The sequence below is a fragment of the Callorhinus ursinus genome, unplaced genomic scaffold (assembly GCF_003265705.2).
Source record: "Callorhinus ursinus isolate GAN/ISIS: 27379988/994484 unplaced genomic scaffold, GSC_fseal_2.0 scaffold20, whole genome shotgun sequence".
Classification (NCBI taxonomy): Eukaryota; Metazoa; Chordata; class Mammalia; order Carnivora; family Otariidae; genus Callorhinus; species Callorhinus ursinus.
Genome location: NW_027397082.1, coordinates 32,486,415 through 32,502,631, shown reverse-complemented (window position 1 = coordinate 32,502,631; position 16,217 = coordinate 32,486,415). Strand labels below are relative to the sequence as shown.

The window sequence follows — 16,217 nt, the reverse complement described above, 5'->3', positions numbered from 1 at the left end:
AAGCAGGTAGCATATGTTTGGAACATATTTGACACTCCACAAAATGTAGGTATGTGGCTTCCTTTATGTCGGTTATGAAACAGGTAACCTGACAAGCAGGGCTTCTGCTTTTAAGAGCCTATAATCTTGTGAGAGGGGGAGGCAGACATATGAAACTGCTAACCCTCACACATGCACTCACATGTGAACACGCTCATATGTGTGCATGCACACAGGCATACATGTGCACGCACACTCACACACACACCCTCACAGTCTTACATACACACTCTCCCACTCACACTCATACACATACATTCTGTCCCAGGCACATGATCACACTTAGGTTGAGACACAGTTGAATACTTCCCCTTGAACTTGGCTTCACCACCCACACATGTGTGTATATGTATAGAATGACACGTATCCACAGGCTCACCCTCACACATGTGTGCTCACCGTCATGAAGTCACCACATTGTGACAGCCCTGGAAAACACTCTAGCCCTGCTGTCCGTGAGTCCCACTCCTCTGTCACCATCTGCTGCTGCCCAGTGTGGGGACCTGTGCTGATTTGGGGGTGGGCTCCTCATCACCAGGGGGTGGCACATCTCCCTGCCCTTCCCCATGCTCAGTGTTTATTCTTAGAAAATACTGACTCTGGTCAATGGCTTCTCAGCCCCCTTTCTAAGAGCCTCTGGTCCAGAGGTAACTATAGGCAAAATATGCTTCTGTTGGCTCCATCAGGGACCAGCAGCCTGCTGACCCAGCCTGGCCACCTCTGGGGACTTCCTGCTTCTGTCTGGTCCTCATTCTATGAGCTCTGCCTTCCCCTTCTGCCTTCAACCAGCCTTCAACCAGCCTTCAACAGACCATCCTGGCTGCCTCTGAGCTCAGGGGCCCTAGGAAGCGCCTACTGCTCTCTATTGCTCCCAACTGGTCACCCAGTGCTGGCCAAAGCAGCCTGGCATCTGTGTCTGTGTAGCAATGTGAAGGAAGGCTGCATGGTCACAGTTCTGACCTAGCTCTGTGAGTATGTCTTAAATTTCCTAGGCTTTCTTCCAGAAACCACATCATCCCTTATACAGCTTTGTGTCTCCAGGGACCTTAATAACTATTCACTGAATGAATGGCTGAGCCATCTATGGCAAATTTGCCATGGTGCCTTGGTGGAAGGCTGGGACTGGTTGTGGAGAGAGGGTGTATCACTTCTGCCCCAAACCCACTAAAATGGACTGAACAACGGAGGAGAGCCCAGCAGGCCCCTTGTCCAGGTCAGGGGACACCTCTAGCCCTTCAAACCCTTCGGAGCAAAGGAGTGACTTTGCTGCTAAAGAAATCTGGACTCATCACCAAGTTCCTGGTTCAGAGAAGACCAGGTCCAATCTCTGGGTGGTGGGGGGGTGCAAGTTGACATAGAAACTGCCACAACAAGAATGTTTTGGGGCACATCCCGAAAAGAGGAACCTGGCCTGGAGTCACTGTGACTCATTTGCTCTTACATTTCTCAAGAGGAAGTTAAATCAATCACAGAATACCACTTCCTGAAATGACAAGTGGTTAGAGTGTTTTCTTCTCCTTGTGAAATACAATTCCCTAATATTGAGGTAGGCGTGTGTATTTCTCAGTTGCTTTTCTTGAATCAGCCTCTGTAACCACACTTGACTTCCAATGCCAGGTTGGCCACTGACAAGAGGTTGGACCCTGGACAGATCAGTTAATCTCTTTGTGCCTTTGTTCCCTCTTCTTTAAAATGGGGACAAGAATACCATCTGGCCAGCACTGTTGAGAGGATTAAATAAAAGGGCCTACGAACATCTCTTCAGACAACCCAGGAAAATATAGATGTTAAGCACCTGTTCTGAGTCCCATCCAGTCCAGATCTTTTCCCTCTTCTGGAAAATGCAGTCATTTTCCAGCATTTTCCTGTGGACTGGATAACTTCGATGGTATCTTCCAGATCTGAGAGAACATGACTGGGTCAATAGAAAGATAGCCATTTTGAGCCAACTCTGAGAAAGATAAGTTCTCATGTCACTGAGAGAAAAGCATGTTGATCAGTGTGCTCAGGGTGAAAGGACTCTGCCACATTCGAGCCCTAATGGGAGGCCCTGCTCCTATTAACAATTGTTGCTTCCCTGAAAATAAGGTTGAGTCTCAGGTAACCACACCTAAGCCATCATGTTGAGTGAAGAGTAGGTAAAATATCTACACAAAACACATGATGTCTTGTGACCATTATGCTCTTCTAGGATCTGGTCACCAGAGGTCTTTTAGAAGGAGTCAGTCAAGGGAGGCCCGGGCAGTCGAGGAGATTACTTAGACTTTACATCTCACGAGCCTGAGTTCAAATCCCCCACCCGCTCTGAGGTAGCTCCGAGAACTTGGGCCTGTGGCTTGTGTTCTCTGAGTTTCAGCTCCCTCATATGTCAAACAGGGATAATGGGGCTGTGGGAAAGTTAGAGGTCAGAGAGGAAGTCGCACAAATGAGCTCCTCTCCCATGACTCATACCTTCACAGCAGGGATGAATATGTTCTGATCAAATTGCATTTATGAGTACACACAACTGTGGAAGTACTTTAGCTCAAATCACTCTGAGTTAGCTGCCCTTGTGACCTCCTATGGTGCTGAGGGCTGTGGTGGCCTAATGGAGGAAGTACAGAGAGTCAGGGTGGGGCTGGGATTTAAGTCCAGATCCATCTGTCCCTAGGATTTACATCCGAATCATAATGTGACACGGACACCAGGGCACGTGGCAAATGCATTGAATGGCTTCAAAATCACGCACTTGATATTTGCAATATGCCCAAGTTAAGAGTCGTTTCTTCCAGCGCTGTTATTTTGCATGTCCACTCAGAAGTGCTTTCCCAACTCTCCTTCAACTTAAAGATGGCTGAGTCTAGCAGGAATTAGAGGCTTAAATTGCCCTTTCTTGCAAAGGAGGGGCATCCCCTCAGTACGCACCCTCACACACCTGCTTTGCTGGGCTTGTCTTCCGGCCCAGGCTTGGCTCAGGCTGGTGTCTCAGCCTCAAGGCTCCCAGGAGGTAGGCTCTGCTCCATACCCATCCACACTCAGCCACCCCAGGGTCCTAGCAAAGGAGTGGGTTTATCCATGCACAACATGTCACCTAGAACAGAAAATGCTTCTCCAAACCCTTAGCTCGCCTCCAGGAAATCTAGCCCCAAGAGAGATCCAGGAAAACAAGTATCCAATTCTTAAAAGCAGCCATGTCCCTCCTGTGGTACAGTGATTGCAAAAATCTCCCAAGTCCCTCAGCCCTCTCTGCATCCATGAGAGACACGTGGCCCCATCACCCCAGTTTTTGCCCTAGCAGATAGCCATCAGCTGTCACACAATGAGGGAGGCCATCCTTACCAGCATCCCCACCGTGGACACGCTGGCAGAGCACAGAAGACTGCGTGAGAGCTTGACCCAACAGCAACAATAACTGTTTACGCTTTGAAGCCACTGAGTTTTATGGTTTGTTATACTGCAATAGCTAACCTCACCCGCCCCCCAAATTGCACCCAGTTATAACATGGACTTGCCCAGCCAGACCTCCTTGGTTTTGAATTTCTCATGCCCTGATTCCAGCCAGGACACCTGACAGGGGGTTGGCGAGAAACAGGCTGGGTTTGAATCCTAACGGCCCCTGAGTCGTAGCCTCTCAGATCCTCCTTGGGACTAATGGTATCCAGCCCTCGGGGCCATGGTGATGACCTGTGAACACATAGATGAAGCTTAATACTGAGTAGGTGTTCAATAAATGGTAGCTTCTAGGAAGTGCTACATTGACACTTGTTAAGTTTTTGTCTTCAGAATTGAAGCCCCGTTTCAAAACCATGGCAACACCATTGGGGCTTCAAGGAAGGTGGAAGACATTCAAACCCCTTCTTCTCCATGTGCATTTGTTAACAACCAATGCTACACAAAGTCCAGTGCCGAGAACCGTGGAAGGATCCAACTTGGGAGAACATAGTCCTCGTGCCTAGGACACTCGCACGGAGGGCATGTGTAATGGGAAATTTATATTTGGTCTTTGTCCCTGGTTCCTGGCACAGAACTCTGAGAACTCTAGGAATTTCCTGAGCAATGGGAATGTCTTAGTTATTCATATCAAGCCCCTTTCGATCACACCTGTGTCTAAGCTAGGCCCCCAGAGACCTTCAAGATGGGGGCTGGCCTCCAGGAAAACCAAGACATGATTAGCGGGCTGGAGCTCTCAGCCCTGCCTCTCACTCCCACCCCTGCCTCTGGGGATGGGGGAGGGAGGCGAAGTTGATTTCAATCACCAACAGCCAATAATTGGATCAATCATGCCTATGTCATAAAACCTCCACAACCCCCCCTCCCCCCCCCCCGCCCGTCCGGATGATAGAGTTCACAGAGCTTCCGGCTTGGAGATGTTGGGATGGTGGCATGCCCAGGGAGCTATGGGGTGCTACTTTCACCCCATGCCTCGACTACACGTCTCTTCCCGTTTGACTGTCCCCGAGTTGTACCCATTAACATAAATCAGTAACAGTAAGCAAAGCGTTTTTGTGAGTTCTGTGAGCCATTTGAGCAATTATTAAAGCTGAGAAGTGGGTCACATGAATCCCTGAGTTTGTAGTCAAGTTGGACAGAAGTGTCTGGGCATGGCAACTAGTGTCTGAAGTGGGGGCAGTTTTGTGGGACCGGGACTGTAACCTGAGGGGGCGGTGCTAATTTTGAACAGCTGGTGCAGAATTGAATTGAATTGTTGGGTACCCAGTAGGTGTCAGAATCAGAGAGGGTAAGACAAATATCCAAGGCTCTCATCTTCCCTCTGGATATGAACCCTCAAGGCCAAGGCCTGTCACACTCCCTCCCGGGCCTACTATGTCCAGGGCAGGGCTTGGGAGAGAGCAAAGAACCAGGGACTGTGCAGAGGCTCTGGTCTCTCTGAGGGCAGGGCCATGGGGAACAGCTTGGGCCTGTGTCCATGGCATCTTTCTCCTATCTCCAAATTTGCAATTTTGAATATCAGTCTCTGCCAATATCCCAAGGGATTCACAGAAGACCCCAAACCTATAATTTGAGGTACACACTGTAAGAACCCTTGTGTGGGTCTGGGCATTTGGGCCCACCTGCCAGTATGCCTTGCAGAAGAGATGCACGGGGCTTTGTTCAGGCCATGCTCTGTGGTCTGGGCCTGGGGCTGGCTCAGCCTGAAGAAGGGTACCTCTGTCATTTGTAAAAAGGTACTGTCTAGCCTCAGGGCCCTGGCCCTATACTGTGAGCTGCCTGGAGAATCAGTCCCTAAGGCTTGAACACAGTACCCTGGGATTCAAAGAAAGGGCAATAGCCAGAGGTGACAGCAGGGGACTGACATCAGGCCTATTTCCCCTGCTCGCAGGGGGCACGTGAATCCAGCCTGCCCTCTCTGTTGAGGATGGCCCTGCTTTCGCAACCATGCACTCACGCAGACCCAGCCCTGCCAGTAAGGAGCATATTGTGCCCTGGTGGGAGCACCTCCCTTCAGTGCAGATTGGGGTAATCCTATGTTAGCAGTTACCATTTGCTGAGCACATACCACGTGCCAAGCCCTGATATCATGGTTCACACATACTACCCTCCAAAAAGGTCTTGTTCATTCCTGTTCTAAGAGGAAAGTAAGGCCCAGAGGTGGTAAGTGATATGTGCCAGGTCACCCGCAAGCAGGGGCTAAGCCAGCATCTCCACCCCAGCCTGCCAGGGTGTCTGATACCAGATGGCTCCGTCTACTTCTGTAGTGAGCACCATCACGTACCATCACCACCAGATGGTACGTGTGTGATGGAGCTGACTGCTTGTTCCGTGAGCTGCACCCGCCCACCCCGGAGGCCCCCAAACCACTGACAGGCCCAGAAATTTGCTTTCAAGGCATTTCATTCTCCCTGGTTACCTTGTTAGCAAATTTAAAGGATAAAGACTTTTGAAAATAAAAAAAAAAGGGATAAAGACTTTTGAAAGTCATCAAGTCACGGACTCAGTAATATTTGTTAAAGCATATTCATAACGGACAGGATTTCATCATAAAATGGGCCTAAACTCCTCGTCATTCTCCATGCAGCTCCCCCGCCCCCGCCCCAGAGTTCCTTTCTTTGGTCCAGGTAAGATGTGGGGGCATAGTCACGTGTCCCGCCGGGGAGGGTCAGAGCTTGCCTTGCCTTCCATGAGCCCAGGAAGTCTGAGTGAAGAGATGACCACCACCCTTCACAGGCAGCTGATGCCCAGTGACAGGACTCGGGGAGGAACAGAGGGCTCACCCCTGACCCAGCAGGTTGGCCCCCGGGGGGGCTGTATCCTGCAGATGCATTATCTTGCAGACAAAAGTGCATTTACAGCCTTGTTTGTAACCGTGAAAATCTAGAGATGGCCTGTCATGGGCTCTGCTGTGTAGCCTGGGTGTCCCGAGGACTGACATGCAGCCCCCCTCCTCTGCCTGCCCTGGAGATGTCCTCACCTAAGACATTCTCCCTTCCTGGGGGCAGCTGCCACCCATGGCTCGTCACTGTGGGGGTATAAAGGCCTCATCTTCTCGCCCCGACTCAGCACAGCTCCCAGCGCCCACCCCAGCCTTGGCTGCGTGTGCAGTTGACTGAGGCTCTGTTGTGCCTCCATCATAGTCCAGCTTCTCCCTCTGCTCAGTCCTGCTTGCTGACTCTTTACAGGTGCTGGTCCCCGTAAACTTCCTCCATGCTAATCCCCACCTCACAGCCATTGTGAGATAACTCATGGTATCATCAGAAAGTCCGTAACGCACTCATCATAGTTATTTTAAATTCTCCACCTTACAATTCCCAAATCTCTGCCATGTTTGAGTCTGGTTCTGATGCTTGGATAGAGCTGCCTGGAGTTGGGTATTGACGTTCTTTTGGTCAGTAAGGCTCTGATCATACTCCATCAGGTTGGGCTCTGATGAACTAGTTTCCCTTGACGTCAGGCCTTGTTAAGAACAGAGCACACTAGTCAAAAATGGTTCCTTTTCCTCTCCTCCTGCTGGTATTTACTGTGGGAACCTGGCCAGGCTCCTGGAGGTAAATCGCACAGTATTGTGGGGCTCCCCTATGACTGGGTCCCCCTGGAGTTCTTAACTCTCAGAGCCGTCCACACTGAGCCTCCAGCAATTCATCAGCTACATTGTAGGTTTCCCTCTGCTTGGACTGGTTCCCACGATGGCATCTACATGTGAGGCTCTGCTGTAGTTGTGACTCCTTGTGCTTGCTTGTCTGTCTCCAATCCTGGAGGCAGTGGTTTGCCGTGTGTCCTCCCTTCTCTTACAGCTCCCAGAAGGGTGGTTGATTTTCCAATCTGTTCAGCTTGTACCTGTTCTTAGGATGGAGTGGTGACTTCTAAGCTCTTTATGTGTGCTTAGTTTTTCTCCTCAGGCTGTGTTTTTTGTCTTGCTGTTTAGCATGTTTTGTAATTGTTGGTTGGAAGCCATAGATAATGTATTGGGTAACAGAAAGTGAAGTGAGTAGCTCTTGGTTTGAGGTTTTATGTTAATCTGGCTGGGCACAGTGCTGTGATTAACGTTGATGGTAACTGTAAGTGCCAGGGGCTTCAGTTTTTCTGACTTCCTTGTTTTTTTTTTTTTTTTTCCTTTCTCTATGGTCTTTGGGTTTCCCTAAGAACTCCTTCCTAAATAGAGCCTCTGTTTGCAGCTCCTTCAGCTGCGATGCACTGTTACACTCAAGCCCAGCTGATGTGTTGGTGAGGTGTGAGGACGGAAAGCATTTTATAATCTTGTGATTAATTCTCAGGCTTTTTGTGGGCCTGAGTCCCTGGGCTCTGACCCTCAGAAGTATTAAATAGGCCACCCCCTGTTTTTTCTTCCTCCCCTGAGGTAAGAAGGAAGTCTAGATGGTTGGCTAATTACCCTCCCACCAGGTCACTATGGCTCTGGTAAGTGGTTTTACTTGGAGGGCAGGCCTTTGTTATGGAGAACATTCTGGTCATCTTTCCCAATGGTTACTTTTCCCTTCCCCTTGTCCAAAGCATACAGGGATTTTTCTTGATTCTTCATCTTGAGAATCTGGTGGCATTCCTGGAGGTAAAGCCCACGAAAGTGTGTCCCGCCCACTGGCTGATTCTGGGCCCTCAGGAGTTTCTCACTCTCAAGCTAATCTAGAGCCCGCCTCCAGCAGGGAGTCAAATTTAGCATTTCAGTGTTCATACCAGATCATGATTCCAGCGGCTTCTGTTTCAGGTAAACTGATCTTGGCTTTATTTTCTAAATTCCCCAATGTCTCCAGATTTGTGGTGGTGGTTTGCCCTGGGACCTCTATTTTCTGATGAGTCTAAGAAAAGTCATTGATTTGAAGTTCATTTACATTTTTCCTTGTTGTATGGGTGGAAATGACAATTTCCAAGCTTTTTCCATGTCAAATTTTATAGCTGCTACAGAATGACTATTCTTTTTCAAACAACTCCTACTGTACCTCCCACCTTCCTGTCCCTAGAAGATCCTGATTCACCTCCCAGAGGCCCATGATCTACATGGAAGACTTCAAAGAACAGCTTCCTTTAGATCTCACATTAGATTGTAACAAGTGATGAACGAGCTCCAGGAAGTGGGCATTTTTATCAGTTTTGTTACCTGCTGTATCTCCAGTGCCTGGAACAGTGCCTGGCATAACGATTGTGTACTGAGTGACTAAATGAACTATCAACCCTTCGTTAGAGAACCCTTGAGTGAACTACCCAGGTGTGGCCACCTTTGATGGTCCCAGCTAGCTTTCATCTCTATGACAGTCTGACTTTCTCTGGGACCCTCAGTTGACTGGTATTGAGTTAGCACTCCCTGAACACTGGAGAAATAAGACAGGGTGCCTGGTTCCAAGGAGAGGGTCCCTATGCCCCTACACAGAGTCTCCATCAGGCACAAATTGATCATTCCACTTTCTTTTCAAAAAAATTGTCAAAGGCAACAGCTCAGAGCCAAAGATTAATAGTAGAATCCAATGGTTTGTCTGGACAGAAATTCTTATTCATTCAAGAATTACTCTGTGCCCTCCCTTAAACACTCTGTTTTTTTTATTAGATATGTAATCCTTATAAAGTTTCTGTGATATGACCTCTCATGATCTCCCTTTTATAGTGAGGAACTCAAATGGAGAGATTATGTAACCTGAATAAGCTCACAGAGTAAGTGGTGGGCCTAGGATCTACATCTAGACCTGGCTTACTCCAAAGACTAGCCTTATCTTTTCAGAATTGGGAAAATGATGTCAGCAGTAAGGTGGGAGTGTTGACTTTCCCTGTGCACTGGTAAGGTAACAGGAGTTGGATCACAACATGGGACAAAGAGCAGGAGGGAGCAGAGGTCTGGATAGAGGGGGGAGGGCCACTGCTTAACAGAACACTGGGCAGAACTGGTCTTCAGGATGCCCTGACTCTGAGATGGCATTTAGGGCAGCTATCTGAAGGTCAAGGCCATGGGCATCTATGTTCCCATGTTCATCTTCACTTTCCTCCCAGGTCACCAGGATGCTTCTTCCTTCTTTCCTTATTTCTGGGGTCTCTGGCTGGCACTGACAGCCTTCTAACTTGTTGAGAGAAGCCAGTTTGCACTGAGAGAACCCAGTCCTACTGTGGGGGAGCTGGATGGGCATGTTTTAGATTCAGGTGGGGGATTTGATGGCTGTGGCCAAGGGTGTGGTCAATGTCCCTAAAGGCAGAGTTTCAGCTGTGAATGAGCACTAGAGATGGGTCAGCTCAGATCTGGGTTGAGTCCTGCCTCTGCCACTCATTGGCTGGGTGCCCTCAGGAGTCAAAAAGTACTCCCCAAGTCTCAGCTTCCTTATCTCCCGGACAGGGGGAGCTGCTCTGCCCCCAGGAAGCAGGGGCAGCATTAAATGAGACTGCAGGGGAGGAGGAGCTGCGGAGCACAGAAGGGCTGTGAGCCCTCTCTGTGGTTTGTTATTTGCAATCATCCTCAGGGTCAAATCACTTCTCCCAGATGTGCAGGAACAGAAATCATCGTAAGAAATGGCTCCCTAAGGAAACCCTCTGACTCAGCCCCTCCTTGGTTCAGTCCCTGGGGGTGGGTAAGTGTGGCTTCCGCTTGGCTCCCCAGTGGGCAGTGTGTTGGCAGAGCTTCTGTCTAGACATTCACTAGGGGCTCTGCCGAGCCTCTCCCCAGCCTCTTTGTTCCTGGGGCACAGACGCCTCAGGGCTGCCAACTCGGAGCCCACGAAAACAAGAGGGCTCCTTCCTGATGTTATGGGTGTATCCCCCCTCAAAGCCATATATTCAAATTCTAACCCCCGGCACCTCACAATGTGACTGTATTTGGAGGTAGGGTCTTTAAAGAGGTAATTAAGTTAAAATGAAGTCATTAGGTCCTAGTCCAACATAACTGGTTAGAAGAAGAAATTGGGACACAGACACACACAGAGGAAGACACGTAGAGACACAGGGAGAAGATGCTATCTGCAAGCTAAGGTGAGAGGTCTCAGAAGAAGCTAACCTTGCCAACATCTTGACCTCAGACTTCTAGCCTACAAAACTAGGAGAAAATAAATTTCTGTTGTTTAAGCCACTCAGCCTGTGACACTTTATTGTGACAGCTAGAGCAAACTAACATACCTGCTTTTCCTCCTCACCGTGAGTCAGTGTGGTGTGAGGGGTGAGGGGAAACGAGAGACAGGGGCAGGGATGGATTGGTTGCCCAATCAAGGCCAGGAGGCAGTGGTAACAATTACAAATATACACACACGCAAGAGAGCCTCAAAATACATGAGGCAAAAATGGATAGCAGATAACTGAATAATAAGAGTTAGAGATTTCATATCCATCTCAATAATTGCTAGAATAACTAGACAGAGCATCAGCAATGACATAGAAGGCCCGAGCAACAGGATCAACCAATCTGACCTAATTGCTATCTATAGGACACTCCTTATAATGGGTGTAGAATATACATTATTTTCATGTACATATGGAACATTCTTCAGGATAGTCATATGCTAGGCCATAAAACAATAAACCAACTAGTGAGTTGGTAAACAAAATGTACATCTGTACAATTAAAGTACCATTCAGCTAAAAAGGAACAAACCACTGATATATACAAGACCATGAATGAACCTCAAAAACTATGCTAAGTGAAGGAATCCTGATGCAAAATACTACATAATATATGATTCCATTTCCATAAAATGTCTAGAAAAGGCAAATTTATAAAGACAAAATGCAAATCAATGGTTTCCTTGGCCTGGAGTGGGAGTAGGGATTAATTGCAAACGTGCACCAGGGAATTTTTTTGGGTGACAGAAATGTCTTAAAATTGGATTATGGTGATAGTTGTACAACTCTACAAATATACTAAAAATCATGGAATTGTACACTTAGAATGGGTGAATTGTACTCTTAGAATGGGTGAATTTTACATTTCAAGTAAAGTATGTAAAGTAAGTACATACACATATGAGGTGCTCCTGGGTGGCAGAGTTGGTTAAGCGTCCGTCCATCTCTTGGTTTCGGCTCAGGTCGTGACCTCGGAGTCATGAGAATGAGCCCGAGGTCAGGCTCTCCACTCAGTACAGAGTCTGCTTAAGTTTTTCTCTCCCTCTCCCTCTGCCCCTCCCCCTGTGCTCACTCTCTTTCTCTCTCTCTAAAATAAATAAATAAATCTTTAAAAAATAAATTCATACATACACATATGAGATAATAATAAATGATGTGAAGAAAAATAAGGCAGGGAAGAAGGGTAGGAATGTCAGAGTGGGTTGCAAATAGTCCAGTCATTCGTGGCATTTGCCAAATACTTCCAATTCCCCCCTTCTAGGCACATGGTAGGATGACACTTCCTGGACTCCTTATGGGTAGTTGGACAATGAGCTGGCAATGAGTGTGACCTGTGGGACTCCCAGACTGAGGATTGCATTGCTTACCTGAGACCTTTCTAGAGCTCAGTCTCTCTCTTGACCCCATGGCCTGGCCGCCAGTACCACGGGACATGATTATTTCATCAGCCTGGGTGTTTGAGTCACTATGATGGACAGGTGACCCATGACTCAGTTACTGCATGACCTATCCTACTGGGACACAGACAGGTGGTCAGGGAAAGCCTTAAAAGAAGATGGTAAAGGTCTGAGGGAGGTCAGTTGTGAGCCGTGTGGATGTCTGGGGGGAAGGGTACTCCGGAGAGAGGGCAGAGCACATGCAAAGACCTGGGGCATCTGAGGAAGAGCGAGGAAGCCATGTTGCTGGTGTTCAGCAAGTGGGGGTCACAGAAGATGGTGTGATGGGTAATGGTGAGTCAGCTGGAGGACAGACATGGGAATCCACTGGGATGTGCTGAGTGAGTGCCACTTCTCATCAGGTTTAGGCTTTAAGAGCCTTGTTCCAGCTGCAATATCGGGAGGAAATGGATGGGCCAGAGGTAGCATCAGGAAGACCAGTAAGGAGGTCTTTGTAAGAATCTAGGTGACAGCTGACTTCACATACTTTGGCCACATCATTCTTCCTATAAACAATTCTTCCCCGCCCCCCAGCTTTATTAGGATATAATTGACATCCAGCACTCTCTAAGTTTAAGGAATACAGCATATAATTTGATTTACATCTATTGTGAAATGATGACCACAATAAATTTAGTTACCATCTCAAGTAGGTACAAAAAAAAGAGAAAAAGAAAAAAATGCATTTTCCCTTGTGATGATAACTCCTAGGATCTCCTCTCTTAACTTCTGAATATATCATACAGCAGTGTTAGTAGAGTTGCCGTGTTATACGCGCTACTCCTCTACGGGACTTGTTTATAACTGGACATTTGTACACTTTGACCACTTTCCTCCAATTCCCTTTCCCCCTGCCCCACTTCCAGTAACCACAGATCTGATCTATTTTTCTTTCTTTCTAAATTGGAAGTGTAGTTGACATATAATATTTTAAGTTTCAGGTATCCTATAAATCTGATCCAATCAGTCCTACACTTACAACTTTCAATAGCTCCCTACTGCCCATGAAAAAGAGTCCAAGTTTCTCAACATGGCATCAACCTACCTCTCCTGTACCACCTACTACTTCCCTTCCTATGATTTCAGTTCCCCTGTCTCTGAGTCTCCTATTCACCCACACTCTCTCCTCCCCACCTGGGTCCCTGCAGTTTCCTCATGTCCCTGCCATCCACAGCAGGGAGGGGAGAGGAGATGTTCCAGAGAAAGACCAAGTGAGCAAAGCCAGAGTTGGAGGACACCAGGGTGGGGTGTGATGGAGGATGCCCAGTCCAAGCAGCCCCCTTTCCTTGGTCTTGAAGGTTAGCTTGTGGGCCAAGAAGCTGGGGTCCTCAAGGGATGACTGGACTCAGAGCTGCTTTCGCCTTCCTTCGGGACTCTTTGGCCCAGTATGGGCAGAGGTTACCATCTTCCTGCCCAACATGATTCAGACTTGTAGTGGCTACTCATGGTGGGAAGTACCCAGGAGGGTCAGCTAATTGGGAGAAGCCACAAGTCTTTGGGAGAGAACTGGGTAGGCCAGTGGGCAGCAGCGTGGGAAGCTGGTGAGCAAAGAGGCTGCAGCTGGTCCGAACGGGCAGGATCGTGCCACAGGAAAAGCTTACAAGTGGTGGTGCCCATGGCTGGGTGAGAGTTTTAGCCAGGTCTCCCCAAATAAGAGACCAAAGTGCTGGCTTGCTTCTGGCTTCCTGCTACATGGCAGGTCCTTGACTCAAGAAAACTCTGGGCAGAGTGAAGAAATGAAGCACAGTATCACAGTTTAACCCCAAAGAATCTCCCATTTGCCCCAATTCCCTGGAAATAGCCATTAAAAGCAAGCTCACGTTCCCAAATGACCTCCTCCGGAATCTATGGTGAGAGAGTCGAGAGAAGAGGAAAGTCAGAGAGAGAGAGACAGACAGACTGACAGAGAGAAAGAGAGAAATCGGGAGAGGAAGAGAGACAGAATGGCCGACCCAGAGAGACCAAGGATGAGGAGAAACTGCTTCCCCTCTGCTAGCCAACTTTCCTATTTTCAGAAGCCTTCTACAGAACAGCATGGCTGATCCTTTTTTATAAAGCTGCCAAGCTGTTTGTGGTCAGATAATGATTTTAAAATTAATTAAGTCTAAAGGAATGAAGTACTGAAGCACGCTACCATGTGATCAATCTCTAACATGTCACTCGAAGCCAAAGATGCCAGACATAAAAGGACACATGCTGTGTGGTTCCATTTATATGAAATATCCAGAATAGATATGTCTTAGGGACAGAAAGCAGATCGTTGGGTGCCAGGGCTGGGGGAGGTGGGGAGCCACTGCTCAGTGGGTATGGGGTTTTCTTTTGGGATGGTGAACATGCTTTGGGACTAGAGAGACGTGATGGTTGAACAACATCATGAATGTACGAATCACCGCTGAATTAATGGCTCGCTTTAAAAATGGTTGATTGGGTTATGTGAATTTCACTGCCCTTAAAAATTTAATTCAACCAACTTCTTTAAATTCAGGTATCTCATGCAATACCTCATTTGTCTTTTCCTTAAAGAATTAGCATCGGTACTCTGAAGCCAGGAAGGGGGAGGGGGGGGGAGGGGGGTGGGGGCGGATGGGTATCTGTATACCATGAAAATCTGGTGGCCAGAAGCTTCCACAAAAGCAAGTGACGTTTCCTTTCAAATCAGATGATACTATAAACCCAACTGAGGGGAAAATATCTGGAGCTTTTACAGACCCCTAATGCATTGGAAGTAAACAGAATTAAAGGCTAATTTCAGCTGCTCCCCATCCCTACTGCAGAAAGGGAAATCCAGGAGATGACACATTATGAGCGGTGTCCCATAGCACATCTCCAGCCCAGTGTCAGATCCAGGCGACCTGGCTTTGTGAACACAGAGCTTGACTCCTCATCCCTACACATACCCACTCAGACCCCAGCACGGGCTGCTGTGTGCCATCTGAAGGCTCCCCAGCCTCAGTCGGGTGGTTCCGGGCCCTGCCCACACATGAGGTTCACCTGGGAACCGAAAAATATGCCGATGTCTGGAACCCACTCCAGACCAATCTCCAAGTATTTAAAAATATCTGGGGATTTTTAAAAGCTCCTTCATGATTCTAATGTAGAGCTAGATTAAAGACCACTGTCTGCGTTTCTTCCTCTGGTATCTGGGATTTCAATCATCTTCGGGAAGTGTCCAGGTCCAAAGAACATGAAACACCACAGCGCAACCACCCAGCCAGCATCTGTGTGCTCCCCGTCCCCCCAAGCAGCTGCACAACCACCCACATGGCACCTGCACGTGACCCACCCTGAGGGGTGTCTCACTGTGCCTCAGTTACCTCCTGGCACTTTACTGGGGGCTACTGAACCAACTGCCTGGCTGGATTGCTTCCAAGCAGGATACAGGGCAGCTGTAGGATGTACCTTCTTCCCCGTGAAGGACCTGCCTCTTGTCCCCACAGTGCTGGGCATGGTGGTCCTTCCAGACTCTGAATGTCATCAGAGCCCTGAGTCACTGCACTCAAATCCCTCCAACGATCACGGTCATGTTGAAGGCTCTGTGTTTCAGGCAGACACAGAACAGCTCCCAAGTTCAGGGGTGAGGTCTGTGGGCACCATCAGCCAGTGCCCAGGCCTTGACCACAGATGATGCCCCTTAATGCTTCCAGCCCACAGGACCAAGACAGCTCCTCGAGTGACCCCATCTCTCAAGCCAGAAGCCAAGAGCAAAGGTAATCATACTCCAGATAGAATAAAATAAAATTCTTACCGAAATATCTGGCTGCAAATGTTCTTCTTTTGCTGGAAGCTGTCGGCAGCATAATGAAGCTGGCAGACTATGTGCAAATTTCTTGTGTATCCTTTTTATAAGGAACCAACCACATCCTCAAGCAGACAAGCTAATTCCTGTTTTCCAGTAACAGGAGATCAGCATCTATAGAAAGGAAATATATTTAGAATGCCCTTTATCTGGTGTTTTCTTGGATTTCAAACAAGAAGCCTTGCTGTGAGGAATTAGTCCCTTAAATACAAGTGGGCCCAGGGATCTTGGAATGGCCTTGGGCAAGTCACCGGACCGCTGGATATCAGTTCCTCATCTGTTAAATGGGAACAATAATGACAACTGCCCCTCCGGGCGAGCAGGGCATCAACAAGACAAGGAAGGCTGCAAAATAGCAAAGCCCTTCACATGTCAGATGCTCTGCTTGGTCCTGTCCATCAGCTGACCTGGATTCAGAAGGAGCTGTGTTTCCCACACAGTCTAGAAAGTGGCTACAGACAATGACCTGC

At 48.2% G+C, this 16,217-nt stretch overlaps 1 protein-coding gene across 1 annotated transcript in view; it reads right to left on the bottom strand.

Annotated features, from left to right (window-relative positions):
* The window catches only part of ARHGAP22 (Rho GTPase activating protein 22), a 165,806-nt gene extending 149,974 nt beyond the window's left edge, over positions 1 to 15,832 (bottom strand). Inside the window, exon 1 of the mRNA XM_025880520.2 lies at positions 15,697 to 15,832. Within this exon, the coding sequence (XP_025736305.1) occupies positions 15,697 to 15,748 (52 nt within the window). The 5' untranslated portion in view covers positions 15,749 to 15,832. The remainder of the gene's footprint in view (positions 1 to 15,696) is intronic.
* Positions 15,833 to 16,217: the final 385 nt, after the last annotated feature.